This window comes from Erpetoichthys calabaricus, chromosome 7, assembly GCF_900747795.2.
Source record: "Erpetoichthys calabaricus chromosome 7, fErpCal1.3, whole genome shotgun sequence".
NCBI lineage: Eukaryota > Metazoa > Chordata > Cladistia > Polypteriformes > Polypteridae > Erpetoichthys > Erpetoichthys calabaricus.
The window spans coordinates 183,099,789-183,120,851 of record NC_041400.2 but is presented as its reverse complement, the minus strand read 5'-3'; the positions used below and the strand labels follow the sequence as shown (position 1 = coordinate 183,120,851).

Sequence of the window (21,063 nt, the reverse complement as noted above, 5' to 3'; positions counted from 1 at the left end):
TTAAAATTAGTGTAACAGATTGCCGGCAGCTCAACCTGGCCGGGACGCGCAGAGACTGGGAGGATGGGGGAAAGCAACTACTTTGGAACACTGCCTCCCCCAAGATGTTAGTTGGCAGCTCCCCTGGACTGTCGCGGTGCCCCGGATTCCCGCAGGGCACCATAGGATATGGAGTTCTTTATTTCAGCCCGGTTGGGTGCCACCAGTGGACGCTGCACTTCTCAAAACGGACTTATCCGGAGTCGAACCCATGAAGTTTTGATTACCAGTCAACAGCTGATACCGTTGTGCCACCGAAGCAGTCGTAGCAAATGCGTGTCAATGTTGCACCCTAACGCGGGTTCTTTTTCTGCAGTTATATTCTTGAATAGAAGCGCATTTGTTCTGTTATATTTGTACCTTTTGTGAAAGTGTTTATTTGATATTTGGACTTCAGGCTTCGCACGATATTCACACTTCATGTCTACAGTTTGTCAATTATTACTAAAACATGAAAAATGTTTCTGTTTTAACGATGTGTTTACTGTACATAGATTGTTGTAGACACAGAACACACATAAAATGCACGTGTTCCAAATAACGATATAGTATTTTTAAAAGGTGTGATTTTTCTTGACTTCTCACTCTATACAACTCTAAGAAACTGACACGCAGGTAAACAGACTTGAGTTAAAAAAACTGCGATGGTGGGGGATGTGATAGAGGGCTGCTTGCTGCTTATCGACACATTTACAGGACAAAAGACACTGATGGAGAGGTGCAAAGTGATTTAAGGTGGGACGGATCTATGAATTTTTTCATAGGCTCTGGTAATTCTAGTGTTAAAGACTTAAATGCTCATCTGACCCGGAAGTGCTGGCAGGACACGTGGCACTATATAAAGGACTGCTGTGAACCCTGCAGGGGGGCAGAGTCGGGAGGAGGTGGACAACGCTTGCTGGGAGGTGCTTAGGAGGAGAAACAGATAGAAAGAATTGTGGTTTGTGCTTATTTACTTGCATTTAAATCCCATGGCTGTGATGCTTGGAGGGCACTGCGCAAGAAGAAAAAGAGTTCAAAATACCTCTTAGTGCTTTTACCTTGTGTCCTGCATGTCTGTCTGTTGGGTTTAAGGAGCAACAGTGACCTCTAGCATCCACACTAGAAATAAAACGCTTAGACGTACGCAATAAAACTTAGTAACACACAGAAGCAAGTTCAAACAAACTGAAACTAAGACTAATATGCTCAGACATGCATAACTTGACAACACACAAAAGCAAGCTTGAACAAATTCAGACAGACCAAGGGAAAAAAAAATACATAGAGATTGTTAGTGCCCGAAGAGGAAGAGCAGACGTCCTGGTCGGGATGAAGGTTGATTTCGGGAGGACAGTGGGAGTTGAGACTTGGATGAAGAGCGGACTGGGTGAATGTGTGTCTGCCGAGAGCAGGTCATTCCCCCACACAGCAGGTGGCAGTGTCCCTCCAGGCTGAAACCAGTCGAGTCACCTGCAGGGTGGCATGGGAATTAGAGTCCTGGAGTACAACCCTGACGGGGTCTTTGGGTGCCAGAAGAGGGTGCTGCTGGGATAAGACTACCCCGGTTTTCACCTGACTCGGAAGTGCTCTGGATGACCAATGCCAGGATACCGAAAGCAATTCTGGATCCTGTTTAACTGAAGCCTGCAGCCTCACGTCAAGGAAAATGGAGGAGGAAGAGAGGCTGTTGGAATGTGAGCATTTTGGCTGGGATTTAATTAGAAAAGTGTTGGTGGCAAATGAAAAGCTTTTATTTGACCCCAGAATTGTGTCGGGTAACACTATGACTGTGGTTTGGGGCTTGGTGGTGCTCTCTTGTGGTTAGAACATAGACAGTAAAGCACAATAAAGTTACACAAAACCGTGTTTGAATAAATGGATCTTAAGCTTCTTTTTAAAAATGTCCACAGTGTCCAATGATCTCATGTCTACAGGAGGAGAGTTCTACAATATGGGGGCCACAACCTCTCCTTTAGTCTTAAATCCGGTGTGTGAGGCAGCTAACAAACCCTGATCAGAAGACCTCAAAGACCTGGATGTGTTATAGACTCAGTAATATACTGTAGGTAGAAGTTTGACCAGACAGGGCTCAGAAAAGTGAGAACCGGGGTTTTGAAATGAACTCTGAATTTCATGGGAAGCCAGTGCAAAAACAGGATTTTAGAAATGGTTAAAAATGTATTAAAAATACAAAAAAACTGAAATATCACATTGGCACAAGTATTCAGGCAATTTGCATCCCATTCTATTGGCCACCCTTGAGGTGTTTCTAAACCTTCTTTATAGTCTGGACATGATTAGAAAAGGCACACACCTGTCTATAGGAGGTCCTACAGTTGTTTATCAGAAGAAAAACCCCGCCATGAGCTTGAAGGAATCCTTGGAGAGTTTAGAGATGGGATTATGTCGAGGCACAAGTCTGGGAAAGGCTACAAAAAAGTTCTTAATCAGCACTTAAGGTTCTCAAGAGTTCAGTGGCCTCCATAATTCTTAATGGAAGAAATTTGGAAGAACCACAACTCTTCCTAGAGCTGGCCATCCAGCCAAGCTGAGCATTCGCAGAGAAGAGCTATGATAAGAGAGGTGGCCAAGAACCTGATGGTCACCCTTGTTGAGCTCCCGTGAACATTTGTGCAGATGGGAGAAACTTCCAGAAGGACAATTATCATCACTTGCAACACTCTACTGATCTGGGGTTTATGACAGTGGCCAGACAGAAGCCGGTATTGAGTTAAAGACACTCAGAAGCCACTTTGGAGCTTGTAAAGGGCACCTAAAAGGACTCTCTGGTCTAATGAAACCGAGATTACAAGCATCAACTCTGAAGGAAACCAGGATACCATTTGTGCCAACCATTCCAGTAGTTAAGCATGGTGGTGGCATCAAAGTGCAATGGTTTTATTTCTCAGAGGTAGGAAACTGGACAGGTTTTAGGGAAAGGTCAACTGAGCAAAGTACAGTGGTATCCGTAATGAAGACCTGCTCCGGTGACTTCTGGACCTCAAACCAAGCCAAAGGTTCACATTTCAAAAGGAACCTACACACTAAGAAAAGACAACACAGAAGTGGCTTAGAGTCAACTCTGGGAACGTCCTTGAGTAGTCCAGCCAGAGTCCAGAATGGAACCCAATCAAACTTCTCTGGAGAGACCTGAAACTAGCCATCCACTGATGGTCATCCATCCAACCTGACTGAGCTTCAGAGGATCTGGAGAGAAGAATGGCTGACAATCTCAAAATCCTGGTGTGCAAAGCTTGTCACGTCAGACCCCCAACAATTCAGGGCTGGAATGACTGCCACAATTAAGCAGTGAGTGGAAGGTCTCAATACTTGCGGTAATGTGAGGTTTCAGTTTTTTTTAAATTTTTAATACATTATTAAAAAGCTCTAATACCCACAATCAGAAAAATTGTGACAGGAGGCCGTTCAGCCCAATGAGCTCGTCTCTCCTATTCACAGACATTCTTTTAAATAACATCAAGTAGAGATCTAAAGGCCCCTAAACTCCTACTCTCCACCACACTACTTGGTCATTTGTTCCATATGTCTATGGCAGGGGTAGGCAACGTCGGTCCTGGTGAGCCGCAGTGGCTACAGGTTTTCATTCCAACCCAATTGCTTAATTAGAAACCAATCATTGCCAATCTCAGACCTTATTTAATTTTATGGCTTGTTAGTCTGTGCAATGTAAGGCTTTTATATTGTAGATTTTTTTCCTTTCCAAGGATATCATCCAAATGATTTGAAGCCTAAAACAGATCATTTTCAGTCTGTCACATTTTTCTATTAAGTGTTTTATTAAATCAAACCGTGCATGATGAACACGCACAGATGTAATTGGAAAAAAGCTAGCTGGAGAACTGCTGCCTGCTTTGTCTTTTACATCTTATTGCTAATAAGGAGCAATTAAAACACTGAATGCAGCAGTTTAAGATTGAAATAAGCAATTAAGGTTGGAGAACCTTAACAAGCGAGACCACTAAAATGAAGCATTAAAATGTCACTTAAGCAATATGTGCTTCATCAGCAATAATTGAGTTCTCGTTAAGGAACTGGGTTGGAACAAAAACCTGCACATACTGCGGCTCACCAGGACCGACGTTGCCTACCCCTGGTCTATGGTTAAAATGTAAGACTTAACAGGAAGCTTGTGTGGGCCGTCACACGTCTTAAGGGGGACCACAACTGCATTAACAAACTCATTTCGACAAAGGGGAATCCCTGCAGTACTGGATGTCACTCACATTTTTCAGTTGTTTGCATGAAATTAGCACACCATCTTTACCCGATTATGTCCGTTTAGGTTAGTAATACGAATCTGGTGCACACTTTACCGTGTCATTTGTCAATAAAGTTATTAGAGTGTCTTCTGAGAGTAGCAAGAGTGTGTTATTCGCGTGCCCTGTTCTGCTTGTGTGTTGTGTATTAAGGCCTTGTCACATTATCCTGCGTTTTCAGTCAGAGACTTCAGTTACATCAGGGGCGGTCATGTAGACCAGGAGTGGGCAATGTCAGTCTTGAAGGTGCCGCAGTGTCAGTTGGGGGCGGGCGGGGGGGGGTGGGGGGGTTCGCATACTTATACAAATAATCGAATTCTTCATCTTTTTTTCTAGTATAAAACAATGTCGCATTAAAAAAACATTTGCGTTTCAGTGCTTTAAAATGACCTTTCATAATAATAATAATAATTAATAATAATTTTTTGCATTTATATAGCGCTTTTCTCACTACTCAAAGCGCTCAGCAATTGCAGGTTAAGGGCCTTGCTTAAGGGCCCAACAGAGCAGAGTCCCTATTGGCATTGACGGGATTCAAACCGGCAACCTTCCGATTGCTAGTGCAGATCTCTAGCCTCAGAGCCACCACTCCACCAATAGCATTTTTGTTCAGTAAAATTAGAGAATGGTCAAGCGTATGAACATTTTTGAAGGATGCTACAGTGGGATAAAGCTGATGTCACGTAGCTGCTATGCTAACAACAAGCCATGGCTTACAAGTGACATCAAGGGCCTTTTGAACCAGAAGAAAAGGGCTTTCAAAGGTAGTGATCAGCATGAGCTCAAGCGCGTGCAGAAGGAACTCCGAGTCCAGCCCAGGGCGGCGAAGGAGCAGTACAGGAGAAAGCTGGAGCAAAATTTGCAGAATAACAGCATGAAGGAAGTGTGGGATGGGATGAAGATCATCACTGGCTGCAACTCGAAGCAGGGTGCCACCATCGAAAGAGACGTGAAGAGAGCAAACCAGATGAACATCTTTAACAGGTTTGACCACCCTAACCCACTCTCACTCTCACCTTGGAGTACTGCACCCTCCACCCATTCTTCTGCTGATACCAGCATAGGAGAGACATCCCCACCCACAATTACAGCATCCCAGGTAAGCAGAGAGCTGAGGAGACTTTGTGCCAGCAAAGCAGCAGGTCTTGATGGAGTATCGCCACGACTGCTGAAGGCCTGTGCGCTGGAGCTGGGGGGTCATCTACAACACATCTTCAACCTGAGCCTGGAACAGGGGGAGAGTCCCGAGGCTTTGGAAAACATCTTGCATCACCCCAGTCCCAAAGGTATCATGTCCTAGTGAGCTGAATGGCTTCCGGCCTGTCGCTCTGATGTCACATGTGATGAAGACCATGGAGCAGCTGCTGCTTCACCACCTGAGGCCACAGGTCCGCCACGCCCTCGACCCTCTGCAATTCGCATTACAGGAGAAGGTGGGAGCGGAGGATGCCATCATCTACATGCTACACCGATCCCTCTCCCACTTGGACAGAGGCAGTGGTGCTGTAAGAATTATGTTTCTAGACTTCTCTAGCGCCTTCAACACAATCCAACCTCTGCTCCTCAGGGACAAACTGACAGAGATGGGAGTAGATTCATACCTGGTGGCATGGATCATGGACTATCTTACAGACAGACCTCAGTATGTGCGTCTCGGGAACTGCAGGTCTGACATTGTGGTCAGCAACACAGGAGCGCCGCAGGGGCCCTGTGCTTTCTCTGGTCCTGTTCAGCCTATATACATCGGACTTCCAATACAACTCGGAGTCCTGCCACGTGCAAAAGTTCGCTGACGACACTGCTATTGTGGGCTGCATCAGGAGTGGACAGGAGGAGGAGTATAGGAACCTAATCAAGGACTTTGTTAAATGGTGCGACTCAAAACACCTACAACTGAACACCAGCAAAACCAAGGAGCTGGTGGTGGATTTTAGGAAGACCAGGCCCCTCATGGACTCCGTGATCATCAGAGGTGACTGTGTGCAGATGGTGCAGACCTATAAATACCTGGGAGTGCAGCTGGATGATAAACTGGACTGGACTGCCAATACTGATTCTCTGTGCAAGAGAGGACAGAGTCGACTATACTACCTTAGAAGGCTGGCATCCTTCAACATCTGCAATAAGATGCTGCAGATGTTCTATCAGACGGTTTGTGGCGAGCGCCCTCTTCTACGCAGTGATGTGCTGGGGAGGCAGCATAAAGAAGAGGGACGCCTCACGCCTGGACAAACTGGTGAGGAAGCAGGCTCTATTGTAGGCACGGAGCTGGACAGTTTGACATCCGTGGCAGAGCGACGGGCGCTCAGCAGGCTCCTATCAATCATGGAGAATCCACTGCATCCACTGAACAGAATCATCTCCAGACAGAGGAGCAGCTTCAGCGACAGACTGCTGTCACCATCCTGCTCCACTGACAGACTGGCGAGATCGTTCCTCCCCCAAACTATGCGACTCTTCAATTCCACCCGGGGGGGTAAACGTTAACATTATACAAAGATATTGTCTGTTATACCTGCATTGTTATCACTCTTTAATTTAATATTGTTTTTTGTATCAGTATGCTGCTGCTGGAGTATGGGAATTTCCCCTTGGGATTAATAAAGTATTCTATCTATCTATCTATCTATCTATCTATCTATCTATCTATCTATCTATCTATCTATCTATCTATCTATCTATCTATCTATCTATCTATCTATCTATCTATCTATCTATCTATCTATCTATCTATCTATCTATCTATCTATCTATCTATCTATCTATCTATCTATCTATCTGTGAAAATCTGGGAGAGGGTTATAGAGAGAAGGCTTAGGTAAAAGACCACCATAGGAGAGGAGCAGTTTGGGGAACAACTGATGCAGTCTTTGCACTGAGACAGCTCATAGAGATACATCGAGAAAAACTGTTTATGGATTTGGTTAAGGTTTTTGATAGAGTGTCACGTCAAGAGGTCTGGAGGTGCATGAGAGAGGAAGGAGGACCAGAGAAGTGTGTGAGGATGGTCCAGAATTTATATGAGGGAGTGAGGACTCAAGTTTAAAGCAATGTTGGGGTAACAGACAAGATCCCAGTTAGAGGGGCTCTGCACCAGTGGTTTTCTTTAAGTTCTTATCTCCTTGGTCTGGTTATGGATGTGCTGAGTCATGGGATGAAAGGCCGATCCGGAGATAAACAGGAAGAAGTCAGAATATCTGAGATTTAATGATAATCAGGATTCAGAAGTTAGCCTGCAGGGACAGCTATTGAAAGGAGTGGATAAATTTAAATATCTAGGATCAGTGGAGAATGATGGAGAATTAGACACAGAGATCACCCACAGAGTGCACTGCGGATGGAACAATTGGAAGAAGGTATCAGGAGTATTGTGTGATCGAAGAATTAAGGTGAAGGTTAAAGGTCAGGTTTATAAGACAATGGTAAGGCCAGTAATGATGTATGAAGTTGAGACATGAGCTGTTAAGGGGGCACAGAAGAAGAAGTTAGATGTGGCAGAAATAAGAAGGTTGCGATGGATGTGTGGAGTTCCGGAAAAGGACAGAATAAGAAACGAGACAATCAGATAGCTAGAAAGGACAGAAAGGACAAACAAATGTATGGGCATGGAATGAGGAGAGACATTGAATATGTGAGTGATGGGAATGGAAGTCCAGGGGAAAAGAAACGAAGGGAGGCCAAATTGGAGGTGGATGGGTAAAGTAAACGAAGATCTGAAGGAAAAGAACTTGACTGGCGAGGAGGTGCAGGAGTGAGGTGTGTAGACATAGTTGGTTAATCCAGCACATCAACCCCACATAGAAGTGGGAAAAGACGAAAAGGAAGAAGAAGAAGACTGGAATTAAAGTATTTATTTTCTTCATTTAATAATAAAAAAAAAATGTTTTTTATTGTGATCACATTTCTATTGATAAAAATCAAAAGGAATACAGTAAAAGGAAATCAACAATAATTAATATCAAAATATTGTTATTTAAAACAGTTCCAAACAGCTCCATTTCCAATTTTCTGTTCTGCCTAGGTTTTGCAACCAATTCCCCTTAATCTACTATATAATAAAACACTAAGTCTGTATGTTCAGTCCTTCTGAGCAATCTGATTGGTCAGTTTAGTTTTGGTGAGGCAACAAAGGAGGAAGTTCAAGTGTTAGGTGCACAAGGAGGAGTAAAAGCGCATGAGGCTATCTGAGAGAGTCGCCTTCAAAGACAGCAAGTGTAAAACCGGACAGGAGGCCAGAAAGGCACATTGAAAATAATGACAAGAGTCTGAGAAGCTGGTTTTACGAGAACACCCTCAAGAGATGGAGCATTCACACAAGTAAATACAGAGGAAAGGCACTGAATGTACATGTAGAGCAAAAGATAACATTTTTAATTATTCTTTTATCTGTGTGGCTAGTTAAAAGATAAGCGTGTCTGTATCCACCTGGTTGCTATGTGTCTAGTATTCTAATAGAGGTTGCTTCACAAACATTTGTAGTAATAAAATTCACTGTATTTTTCATTCCAACAGATGACGCACCACAAAAATTAACATTGCTTCCACGAATCCCATGCCTAACTGCATATAACAGGGATACATGCATTTCATTTCTCTGTTGTGGACTAGGGGTCCCAAAGTACATAAATCCCAGTAAGTTTCAAAAGCATTTCCCAAAATGCCCACTAGAGGAAGGATATCACTATTAAACCCCTGCTTGTAATAAGGGTGGGCGCTGAATCTTTATAAAATAAAAGATTTCTTCACAAAAGGTATTCCAATGACTATGAAGATCCATGGTGCACAAAGGCAAAGTGGAATTGCCTGAACCAAAAGGCAATCCAAGCAAACAAGGTTCCCATTGCAGAATCCAAAGACATAATCAAAAGGAAAAGAGCAGAAGGTCAAATAATCAGTAAATCACAAAAAGTATAATAAAGCACAAATAAACTCAACACTCTCAGGCGTGTTCAAAATGAGGCGCCAGGAAAACCCTCCGGATTTATAGGACGGGTGGTGGTTCCTGGCAGCAAGCTCTTGGGGCACCACCCACAAAACACATGGAACGTAACACAGGAAACTTATAGACAAGTTGAAAAACATAGGCATGAATAATGCACATAATCACCAAAAGCAATATTAGCATTAAACAATGGCACTTAAATGAACAAAAAAAGTGATGGTTGTCCTAGTGGAAGTTTATCCCATCTGACACCTGATTAATTTTAATGGGGGGGGGATGGAGGGTAAACTTTAAAATTATACAAAGTTATTGTCTGTCTGTATACCTGCATTGTTATCGGCATTGTTATCACTCTTTAATTTAATATTGTTCTTTATCGGTATGCTGCTGCTGGAGTATGTGAATTTCCCCTTGGGATTAATAAAGTCTATCTATCTATCTATCTATCTATCTATCTATCTATCATTGTAGTACTACAAATGCTTGTGATGCACCATCTGTTGGAATGACAACTGCAACACATTTTATGATGACATGCATTACAAAAAGCATTCAAATAAACGGTGCACTGCAAACGTTAACGCTGAGGTTTATGTTGATTACTTAAATTTCAGCCCGTGTTAGACGGGTAGCACAGTTCATTATTTTCATATTTTTGACTTATTTCATCTTTGATGCTTTGTATTGACCCGTTGTGTTTATTCATAGGTTTCACAACAAAGGTGTTTATGTCAAAGTTGGCCTCCAGAAAATCAGCCACAATAGAAGTCTTCACAGAGACCTGAAACTGCAGGTAGACAAGCAGGAGGTGGAGTTGCCTAACATTGAAGGACTCATCTTCCTTAATATTCCCAGGTCAGTTTAACAATTCATTTTGTTTCACTTAAAATGTAGCTAACATATTTTAAAATTATTTATATATCTATCTACTCTATATACTGTATATATAAAATCCTAACCCTAAAAGTGCAATGATTTTGTGCAATGATTTTATGTGATGTTTTTATGTCACGCTTTAAATCGGGCTTATTTTAAAACCTACATATATATATGTTTGGTATCATTCTTTTCAGAATTTATCGATCTTTAATGTAATGTTGTTAGATTTTCAGATGCTTATTCCGTTTTAAAATTATAAACTAAAAAATATCAAGAACTCACTTCTCATGAGACGGGACTTTGTGCCAAAAGATTTAACCAGGCCTGGGGCCGGAAATAAAAGACAAAGAGTAGGACAGCTGCTGTACAGGCTTTTAAATGTTTGAAGCGCTGTGTGAGATGCAGATCACGTGGCACAGCAGCACTGATCGAGCAAAGAGAAGGTAAAAAAAACCTGTATTTGTTTCCCATTGTATCGCTGTGTTAAGAGGGGGTTTTGGAGGAGCGACCGCGTCTCCTTGGGGTGCATTCAGCCCCCCTCTTTAGAACGTGAGTCTCAACTGGGGGTTGGGTGCCAAAGGCGCCAGTAGGGCTTGCACCCTAGTATATATACAGTGGACCCTTGACTTACGAACTTAATTCGTTCGCGAGGGCTGGTTGTAACTCAAGTTGATTGTAAGTCAAGACTATTTTTCCCATAAGAAATAATAGAAATACCCATAATGCGTTCCGAACCTCCCACAGCAACACTTAACCTTTTCATAATAAAAAAGGATTTTATAATGTGCGTAATTAACCAAAAACGCCAATAATTTTTCTAATGTACCAAAAAGTTATAAAAAGTGCCTAGCCTACCAGAAACAACAATTTCATACTGTACTCACTATTTAAGTTGACATCTTTGGCTTGCAGGAAGGGAGGAGGAGGAGAATGAAATGGAAGGTGGTTATTGTTTGGAAGGAGAGCCCCCTTCCATAAGAACATCAGGACTCTGGCTCTCTGGTGTCCTTTCTCTTCTTGGGAGAGGCTGTAGCCAACTAGGACCTGCTTCTGGCTCACTAGATCTTAACCTTTTCGGGAAATAAAAACTGGTCTAAGGTTGTCTGTTTCTGTCTTTTCTTCAACACAATTCTGTAGTATGACATGACATTGTCATTAAGCAAGTTAAGGAAACGATTAGCTTTTTCTCTGTCTGGGAGGGGTCTTTTCTACAAATGTTTGTAGCTCTGTCCATTTTGTCAGGAAGTCCTTTATGTCAGAGAAATCTTTTGTTTGTAAAATTGTCGAGATGGTGGATTTCGACATGCTGTACATATTAGCGAGATCGGTCACACGAACACCACTCTCATATTTCCGCACATTTTTCTTCTTTGTTTCGATTGTGATTGCTTTCTTTACCTTCGTTACCTTCTCTTCCTTTCTTAGCTTCTTTTCTAGATTTTTTGGGGCCATTTTGATAGCAATTATTGAAATAAATGATATAAATCACTGCACTGACCGAAATTCCATCCACAGACACACATATCTGGGCTCCGACTGACGCTTACGAACGCTCTCGGCTGTTTGTTTACAATCGCACAAGCGAATACACGTGACCGCATTCGGGTCGTAACTGAAGACGTTGGTCGTAATAAAAAAAAAAAATTTTGGTCGTAAACCAAGTTGTTCGCATGTCAGGCCGGTCGTATATCAAGGGTCGACTGTATATGTATATTTTATGAAACTCTATTATGTAAAGTAATTCCTTGTCGTATGTTAAAGGAACAATTCCACCCATAATTATTTTTTGTATAAGTTCCTTACTTCATGTGGTTTGTAGTGATGGCTGAGAAAAAGTTTTAATCTTGTGCTTTCATGGAAAACGAAGATAACAAAGCTTCAGGTAGAATTAGTGCCTACGAAGATGAATGGTAGAAAACAGCATACAGTATTACATTTCTTGTTACTCCTTGTACATAATCTACTCGTCCAGTCATGTACAGTCGACCCTTGATATACGACCAGCCTGACATGCGAACAACTTGATTTACGACCAAAGTTTTTGTTTTGATTTACGACAAACATCTTGCATTACGACCTGAATGCGGTCACGTGTATCCGCTTGCACGATTGTAAACAAACAGCCGAGAGCATTCATAAGCGTAAGTCAGAGCCCAGAAACATGTGTTTGTAGACGTAATTTCGGTCATTGCAGTGATTTATCTATATATACAGTATAATTCACTAAGACCATGGCAAGCAAGACGCATAATTGCTAAGGAAGGAAGAGAAGGTAACGAAGCGATCACAATCGAAACGAAGAAGGAAATTGTGCGGAAATATGAGAGTGGTGTTCGTGTGACCGATCTCGCTAATATGTACAGCATGTCGAAATCCACCATCTCGACAATTTTACAAAGAAAAGATTTGTATAAGGAGGCTCCTTCTAAACAATAACCACCTTCCATTTCATTCTCCTCCTCCTCCCTTCCTGCAGCCCAAAGATGTCAAATTAAATGGTGAGTACAGTATGAAATTGTTGTTTCTGGTAGGCTAGGCACTTTTTATAACTTTTTGGTTAGTACATTAGAAAAATTATTGGTGTTTTGGTAAATTATGCACATTATACAACCCTTTTTTATTATGAAAAGGTTAAGTAAGTGTTGCTGTGGGAGGTTCGGAACGCATTATGGGTATTTCCATTATTTCTTATGGGAAAAATAGTCTTGACTTACAACCAACTTGAGTTACAACCAGCCCTCGCGAACGAATTAAGTTCGTAAGTCAAGGGTCCACTGTAGTTGTATGTTCACAATGTGCGAAACATGTGCATTTTATGCCATCATATTATTAAATAAATAACTTGCTTATCTCTTTCTCTCACCCTTTGGTCAAGAGTCCTGTCTTCAATTACAATACAATGCAATGCCACTTGTTCTTGTATAGAACTCTTCACCAAGTACAGGCGCACTGCGCCATAAACAAATTCTCAGACAATTTGCAAGTGTAGATTATACTATCAATCCAAAAGGTCAACCCCATCTGAATATGTTTTCTATTCATACACTACTCAGATTTTCAGTCAAGTGACTGCTGACCCTGCATGATAGTATCACCAGTCATTTAGAGTGCCCTCCATAATGTTTGGGATAATGACACTTTGATTTACCCCTGTGCCCTAAAATGGTGTGACAAAATGTGTGCAAATAGTCTTAAATGAAAGTCTGCAATGTTCACTTTAACACTAGAATTACCAGAGCCTACGAGAAAACTAGATCCGGCCCACCTTAAATCCGTTCGCACCTCTCCATCAGCGTCTTTTGTCCTGTAAATGTGCCGATTAAGACAAGCAGCAAGCAGCCTGCTATTCCATCTCCCCACAGTCGCAGACCGTGTACAAAGTTCTCCCAGCTCAAGCCTTGATTGATTATCTGGGAGTGAAGTGCTGGAGTTTTAGAGTGGAAATAATAGATCGTTATTTGGAACACATGCATTTCATGTGTGTTCCATTTCTACAGTAATCTGTGTAAACACATTGTTAAAACAGAAACTTTTTCATATTTTAGTAAAAAAATTTTACAAAATGTAGGCATAAACTATAGAATGTGTGAAGTCTGAAGTCCAAAGATCAAATAAACACTTTCACAAAAGGTTCAAGGACGATACAACACCTTCCGTGGCGTTGCGGTAAGATTTGCAGACTTGTAATCAAGAGTCCCCGGTTTGATCCCGACTCACTCCTATATTTGCCGTTTTCATTAGTGAGCTGCTCTTATTGTTAATATTATACAGTACACACATACAGTTGGTTTGCGTCTGTAACAGCCGCTGTACATTTATAGGACTTGTAAAAGTTACCTTTTTTTTCACTTTTATTCTCTGTCACGACCACGATACATACTACCGCCACCCGTCCACCACTCAGGGATCTGACGCTGTTACTTTTTATCTGAAACTGGGAATAACTGTAGATGTGAGTGGTGTTTTGAGGCAATGGAACTGGACATTCTCTGGTCTGGAGGGATAAAAGACGTAGGTATATATGATATTTGGAATAACTCATTTTATGACCTGTATAGTACATTTCGGAAAACATTGTGGCACGGATGCAACATTATTCATATAATTCATATTCATTCGCATAAGTATGCTGCTATCTGATTGCTTTGTAAATCCAAAAGGTGAAAATGAGCGTGACAACGGCAAAACCCAGCGTACAACATTCGGCCACTATACTACAACATACTGTGAAACAATACCGCTCATTTCTCACTGCCGTTGTGATTGTTCTCTTCCATGTCAAACTGCACCCAGAGCTCTGGTGACACAGCCTCCATGCTCTCCATCCATACAATGCATGGCTATTTTTATTGTTGCCATGTGCTCATTTATTGCAGTAGCTGTACAATGAATTTTGGGAAATTTGTTGACTCTACAAGACAGCTGACATGACAAATTCTTCCCGTCATATGACAGCCTAACCGTAACGTGCAGTTGGCCATTGCAGTCACTCTTATGCTGTATGTGAAATGATGGCAGACGAAAATGAATTCAGGCCAACTCAGAAAATCAGTCAGTGACTGCGGATCGAGCTTAAAATTGTGCTATAATTGCACAATGTGTGCCCGGTTATGGATGCCAGTTGTATCAGTAACTTTATTACCCTATATACTCATGTATAAGTCGGGTCTTGAAACCTGAAAAATCGATCATAAAATCAGACCCCAACTTATACGCCCGTTCAAAAATATGACACTTAATTTTTTTTTTTTTTTTAACATCTTCTTGCCTCCTCCAATCTCGCATCAGTTTCTCAGACGCATTGAATTTTGTTGCAGCAGCGCAGTTACCAATTTCTTTCTCCACGTCAACAACTTTTAATTTAAAACCAGCCTCATATTTTCTTCTGACCGAACACTCCATCGTAGATAAGGGCTGCTCTTATGATAAAGGTGTATGATACAAAAAACACAAATCAGTGGAAACGTCGCTTCGGAACAGTTCGGGTATTAACATGTGGTCACGTAGACACAATACAGAGAAAAAAGGCTGTGTGCTCCGTGGTTACTCTCTCAGGTGGGCGTTAGCATATCGTAATCTCTTGAACCAATAGCGTGAGTTTTCCACATTCGACTTACATGACCGACATTATAAAATATCAGAAATTATATGGTAAAATCAAGCCCCGACTTATATGCAGGAGAACTTAAACTTTAGTATATACGATATTTCCGTTTTGCATGAAAACATGAAATTAAACTTTCTTCTCATTCGTCACTACAAACCACATTAGATCAGTAACATGTAAAATGTTCATTTTTGGGTGGACTGTTCCTTTAATAACTCACATGAGCAAATTTCCAACAGCCACCCGCTGCCCCTGTTTTAAGGATTCAGACCCTCAGAGCTGCCCCTACACTTTTTATTTCTGCTTTTTAATCAGCCATCATGGTCCAGTTCTTGTCACGGTGCTAAGAAGCTGACTGTGGTTAGCAGTTTAATTCAAACCGTCTACTAAGTAAGCTGCCTGTGTTTCTAACCAACTGCATTTGTAAACTTTAAATTGATTATTTGGATCTTTTCAGCTGGGGTTCTGGTGCTGACCTGTGGGGGTCAGACAGTGATGTCCGCTTTGGGAAGCCCCGTATTGATGACAGTATGCTGGAGGTAGTGGGTGTCACTGGAGTGGTTCATATGGTAAGGAGACAAATTGTTCTATTTGCCATTGCTTTCATTTAAATGTATTTTTAGAACACCATAATAGGAGGATAAATCAAAACATTAATGTAATTTTTAAAAATTTAGTGGCAACCATAGCACATGCAAGCTGATGCAATACAATATGTTCACAATGGCTTATGGGTAATTCACACACACAGTGCACCACTATGCCATTAGGCTAATTGAAGCCAAGGTCAAGTGAATGTGGACACCCCACTGCGGGATTGCACTATTGTAGAAAAACGCGCCATAGTGAGACTTCTTTAGGCAGAGGGAGTGAAACCTGCTGAAATTCAAAGAAGGATATTAGCTTGTGCTGATCAGTAAGCCTTTTGAGTACCCATCGTGCACAGACTATATCGTACCCCAAGTCATCATGCACTGTAGCATGTGTGGATCCACAGCGGATATCCAAATGTGCTGCAACAGTGGTGCGCTGATCCACGTCCCCATAATATATACAGTGTGGCACCTGGACGGGGTTCACGCCCGGCCAGGACGCACAGGAGGACAAGAGGAGAGCTCATTCCTCCTCCAGAACGCGAGGGGGCGTCCGCCCTGGTTGTATTGGGGGCCACGGGTACAGTGCTTGGAAGCTCTACCCTGCAGGGGCCCGTGGCCACCGCCAGGGGGTGCCCTGATGCCTTGGGGACCCTGGACCCCAGCGCTTCCGCCACACTCGGAGGTGCTGGGGGGAAGAGAAGAAGGGACATCCGGAGTGCTTTCGGGTACACAGCCGACACTTCCGCCACACTGGGGAGTGCCGGTGGGAGATTGCCGAGGAGCACCTGAAGCACATCCGGGTGTGTATAAAAGGGGCCACCTCCCTCCAGTCATGGACAAGAGTCGGGAGGAAGTAGGATGACGTCGGGAGGAAGACAAGGAGGCGGCCTGAAGAAGGCATTGTGTTGTGGCCAGGACTTTGGGCTATGTGGGCACAGGAACATTGTAAATAGTCAATTAAATAAACGTGTGTTGGGTGACGTGTACGTGTCTGCCTGTCTGTGTCCGAGCCAGTCTTCACAACAGTTAGGTCCATAAATATTTGGACAGAACATGCATATGTGAATTGCAAGTGATATCACAGTATCAACACACAGGTGGTCAAGGATGCAAAATGTATTGTAGTAGCCGACATATTAACCTGAAGATAGGCTGGGCTGGATGGGTGATTGACAGTGAAAAGTCACATTGGTACATGGAGCTTTGCATTCCACAAACCCCTGAATAGCTGTGGATAGTTTCAGTAACTGTTATTTTCCCTTGGCGTAAACTTTGGGGGGTTGTTCTACTTAAAGTCCAACTATGAATCTTTTATTGTTAAATAAACAGACCTGCTATCAGGCTCATTCAGTGTGTGTGTATGTGTGTGTGTGTGTCTCGGTCTCTCCATCTCGATGCTCATTACAGTATGTGAAGGCTAGGGGGTGCCACAGAGCCTCAAGCATAAACATACAAACACAGTCCCAGGTTCCAACCAAAGGGAAATCTATTACAAAATACCTTGTATGTCTATATACAATTAGGTCCATAAATATTTGGACAGAGACAACTTTTTTTCTAATTTTGGATCTGTAAATTACCACAATGAATTTGAAATGAAACAACTCAGATACAGTTGAAGTGCAGACTTTCAGCTTTAATTCAGTGGGGTGAACAAAACGACTGCATAAAAATGTGAGGCAACTAAAGCATTTTTTGAACACAATCCCTTCATTTCAGGGGCTCAAAAGTAATTGGACAATTGACTCAAATGCTATTTCATGGGCAGGTGTGGGCAAGTCCGTCGTTATGTCATTATCAATTAAGCAGATAAAAGGCCTGGAGTTGATTTGAGGTGTGGTGCTTGCATGTGGAAGATTTTGCTGTGAACAGACAACATGCGGTCAAAGGAGCTCTCCATGCAGGTGAAAGAAGCCAACCTTAAGCTGTGAAAACAGAAAAAACCCATCCGAGAAATTGCTACAATATTACGAGTGGCAAAATTTACATTTTGGTATATCCTGAGAAAGAAAGCAAGCACTGGTGAACTCAGCAACGCAAAAAGACCTGGACGTCCACGGAAGACAACAGTGGTGGATGATTGCAGAATCATTTCCATGGTGAAGAGAAACCCCTTCACAACAGCCAACTAAGTGAACAACACTCTCCAGGGGGTAGGCGTATCGATATCCAAGTCTACCATAAAGTGAAGACTGCACGAAAGTACATACAGAGGGTGAACTGTGAGGTGCAAGCCACTCATAAGCCTCAAGAATAGAAAGGCGAGATTGGACTTTGCTAAAGAACATCTAAAAAAGCCAGCACAGTTCTGGAAAAACATTCTTTGGACAGATGAAACCAAGATCAACCTCTACCAGAATGATGGCAAGAAAAGAGTATGGAGAAGGCGTGGAACAGCTCATTATCCAAAGCATAGCACATCATTTGTAAAACACGGTGGAGGCAGTGTGATGGCTTGGGCGTGCATGGCTGCCAGTGGCACTGGGACACTAGTGTTTATTGATGATGTGACACAGGACAGAAGCAGCCGAATGAATTCTGAGGTGTTCAGAGACATACTGTCTGCTCAAATCCAGGTAAATACAGCAGTCAAATTGATTGGGCGGCGTTTCATGATACAGATGGACAATGACCCAAAACATACAGCCAAAACAACCCAGGAGTTTATTAAAGCAAAGAAGTGGCAAATTCTTGAATGGCCAAGTCAGTCACCTGATCTTAACCCAATTGAGCAGGCATTTCACTTGTTGAAGACTAAACTTCAGACAGAAAGGCCCACAAACAAACAGCAACTGAAAGCCGCTGCAGTAAAGGCCTGGCAGAGCATTAAAAAGGAGGAAACCCAACATCTGGTGATGTCCAGGAGTTCAAGACTTCAGGCTGTCATTGCCAGCAAAGGGTTTTCAACCAAGTATTAGAAATGAACATTTTATTTCCAATTATTTAATTTGTCCAATTACTTTTGAGCCCCTGAAATGAAGGGATTGTGTTAAAAAAATGCTTTAGTTGCCTCACATTTTTATGCAATCGTTTTGTTCACCCCACTGAATTAAAGCTGAAAGTCTGCACTTCAACTGCATCGGAGTTGTTTCATTTAAAATTCATTGTGGTAACGTACAGAACCAAAAATAGTAAAAAGTTGTCTCTGTCCAAATATTTATGGACCTAACTGTAGTAGCATGAGGCGGCTAGCGGGAGAGGATGAAAAAAAGAAAGAAGCGGAGGTTGCAGGAAGCAGCGAGGACAGAGAGCCGGTGTGAGAGAGAGAGAGTGCGAGCAAGCAAGCGCTCGTAGGCAGCTGGACAGTGAGCCCTAGCGGGGTGTTTGGCCAATACCTAGGGCAGTTGGTAGTGGTCGCTCCCGCTGAGCATCCTGAGGAGCGGCAGTGACCAGCAGAAGGGCGGCTCGCCACAGAAGACAGCGGGAGTCGGGAGGCTTGGAAGGAGACGCCCCAGTGTGAGCGTCCTGGTCGCTGGTGAATCCAAGTCTCGGTCTGGAGAGTGCAGAACCAAAGCCAGGGATCAGGAAGCCTCCAGACCAGTCGAGCGGTCAGAAGGTCAGCTGCAGTTAGGGTGACTCCCCTGTTGCAAAGCCCGATGGGAGAAGCAGGGGATCCGCTGTTATACTATGTGTTTTTTATTTAATAATAATAATAATAATAATAATTCATTACATTTATATAGCGCTTTTCTCAGTACTCAAAGCGCTATCCACACAGGGAGGAACCGGAAAGCGAACCCACACTCTTCCACAGTCTCCTTACTGCAAAGCAGCAGCACTACCACTGCGCCACCTGTGAGGATTTAAGTTTAATGTCACTGTTCTCTGTGCCCACTGTTATGGACTCATTCATACAGGCAGACCAAGTATGGTACACAGGAGCACAACAGCAGCATTTAGAATTGCCAAGCCAAGCACAGGGCTAGAGAGCCACAGACAACTGGAGAATTGAATAGTCAGCCTAAAGACAGACTAGTATATTTCTGTCTTCTGTCAGTACACCATCTTATTTCCTTGTTGGGAGTATAAGAACTGTATGTAGGCATTGTGCTATTCCTGTATTTTTTGAAGGTGGGGCTGGAATCCTTCCTGCCCTTGTTTGGAACCAGAGAAACGCACCCTGCACATGGAACAACCAAAATAAAAGGATGGATCAACGACCAACACTTTGAAGCTTCTGGGCGGAAGAGTATGTCTTCCGTCCGAGGCCAAGCTGAAGATTATGTCTTCTGTCCGGCTAAAATCCTTTCAGCGTGGCAATGAAAAATGACGGACTGCACAGATCAAGAGTCCCACGGCTTGATATGTCTGTCATAAGCTTCCCGTTTGTAATGCCGCGTGAAACCGTCAATAAAGAGCTAGAATTATCCTAACTTGTCGTGTAAGCTTGTAACCGTCATTTTGCATGCTGGGTGGGATAATACCTTTTTATTTAAATTCAGGTTATTAAAACGCCGCAATTGAAAAGAACACATTTCGAGAGAGCTAATGCCTCTTAAGGAAACAGCCGCCAGGTAAAAGAAGCACCAGGCTTTATGTTTTTTAAAGGACTGCTTCCAGCATTGTTTTAACCTCGTTTTAAAGGATTTATTTATTGTTTTAACCTCCACTTCACAACTGTTTTATTAGATTATTTATTTATTGAAGATTTGGAAGACACTGCACTTTATTTATTTGAACCCCTTGTTTTGACTTTTGTTGTTGTTTTACTAAAAGCACTTGGCACTTTTTTACACCATCCCCTTGCTCCATTTGTTGTGCCTCACTGCCGAGCTCATCGGTGACATTACCAACGGTGTTGGATTCAAGGGCTCTCGAAAGTAAAATAGGAGTATGGATCAGAACCCGCATCGTCACAGCGTGATGTCGACGATCAACCAAATCGAGCTTCGTTGATTACACTTTTTCTTCCCATTCATAAACTTTTCGTTGAGTCGCGCTGTTTTCACTTCCGCACTGAGCCAACATCCTTCGATGAATTTCACTATCACTGCCCAAAGAAATCCCTCTACGGCGCGTTGCTCAACAATGATGCAATCCTGCAGCGGGGCGTCCATGTTTATTTGACCTTGACTTCAACTAGACTAATGGCAGAACACTGCGCTGTGGATGTTCGAACTACCCATAAGCCATTGTGAACGTGAAATATTGCATCAGCTTCAATCCATTGTGGTTACCGCATAATTTTCAAATTGCTTTTACTTTTTGATTAACCCTCACACTAATAAATAAACCGTGCTT

The 21,063-nt window shown here is 42.6% G+C and overlaps 1 protein-coding gene across 1 annotated transcript in view; it reads left to right on the top strand.

Annotated features, from left to right (window-relative positions):
- Positions 1-21,063, top strand: part of LOC114654940 (diacylglycerol kinase theta) — a 360,676-nt gene that overhangs the window by 315,615 nt on the left and 23,998 nt on the right. The window contains 2 exon segments of the mRNA XM_028805813.2: positions 9,949-10,095; positions 15,684-15,795. Of these exon segments, the coding sequence (XP_028661646.2) occupies positions 9,949-10,095; positions 15,684-15,795 (259 nt within the window).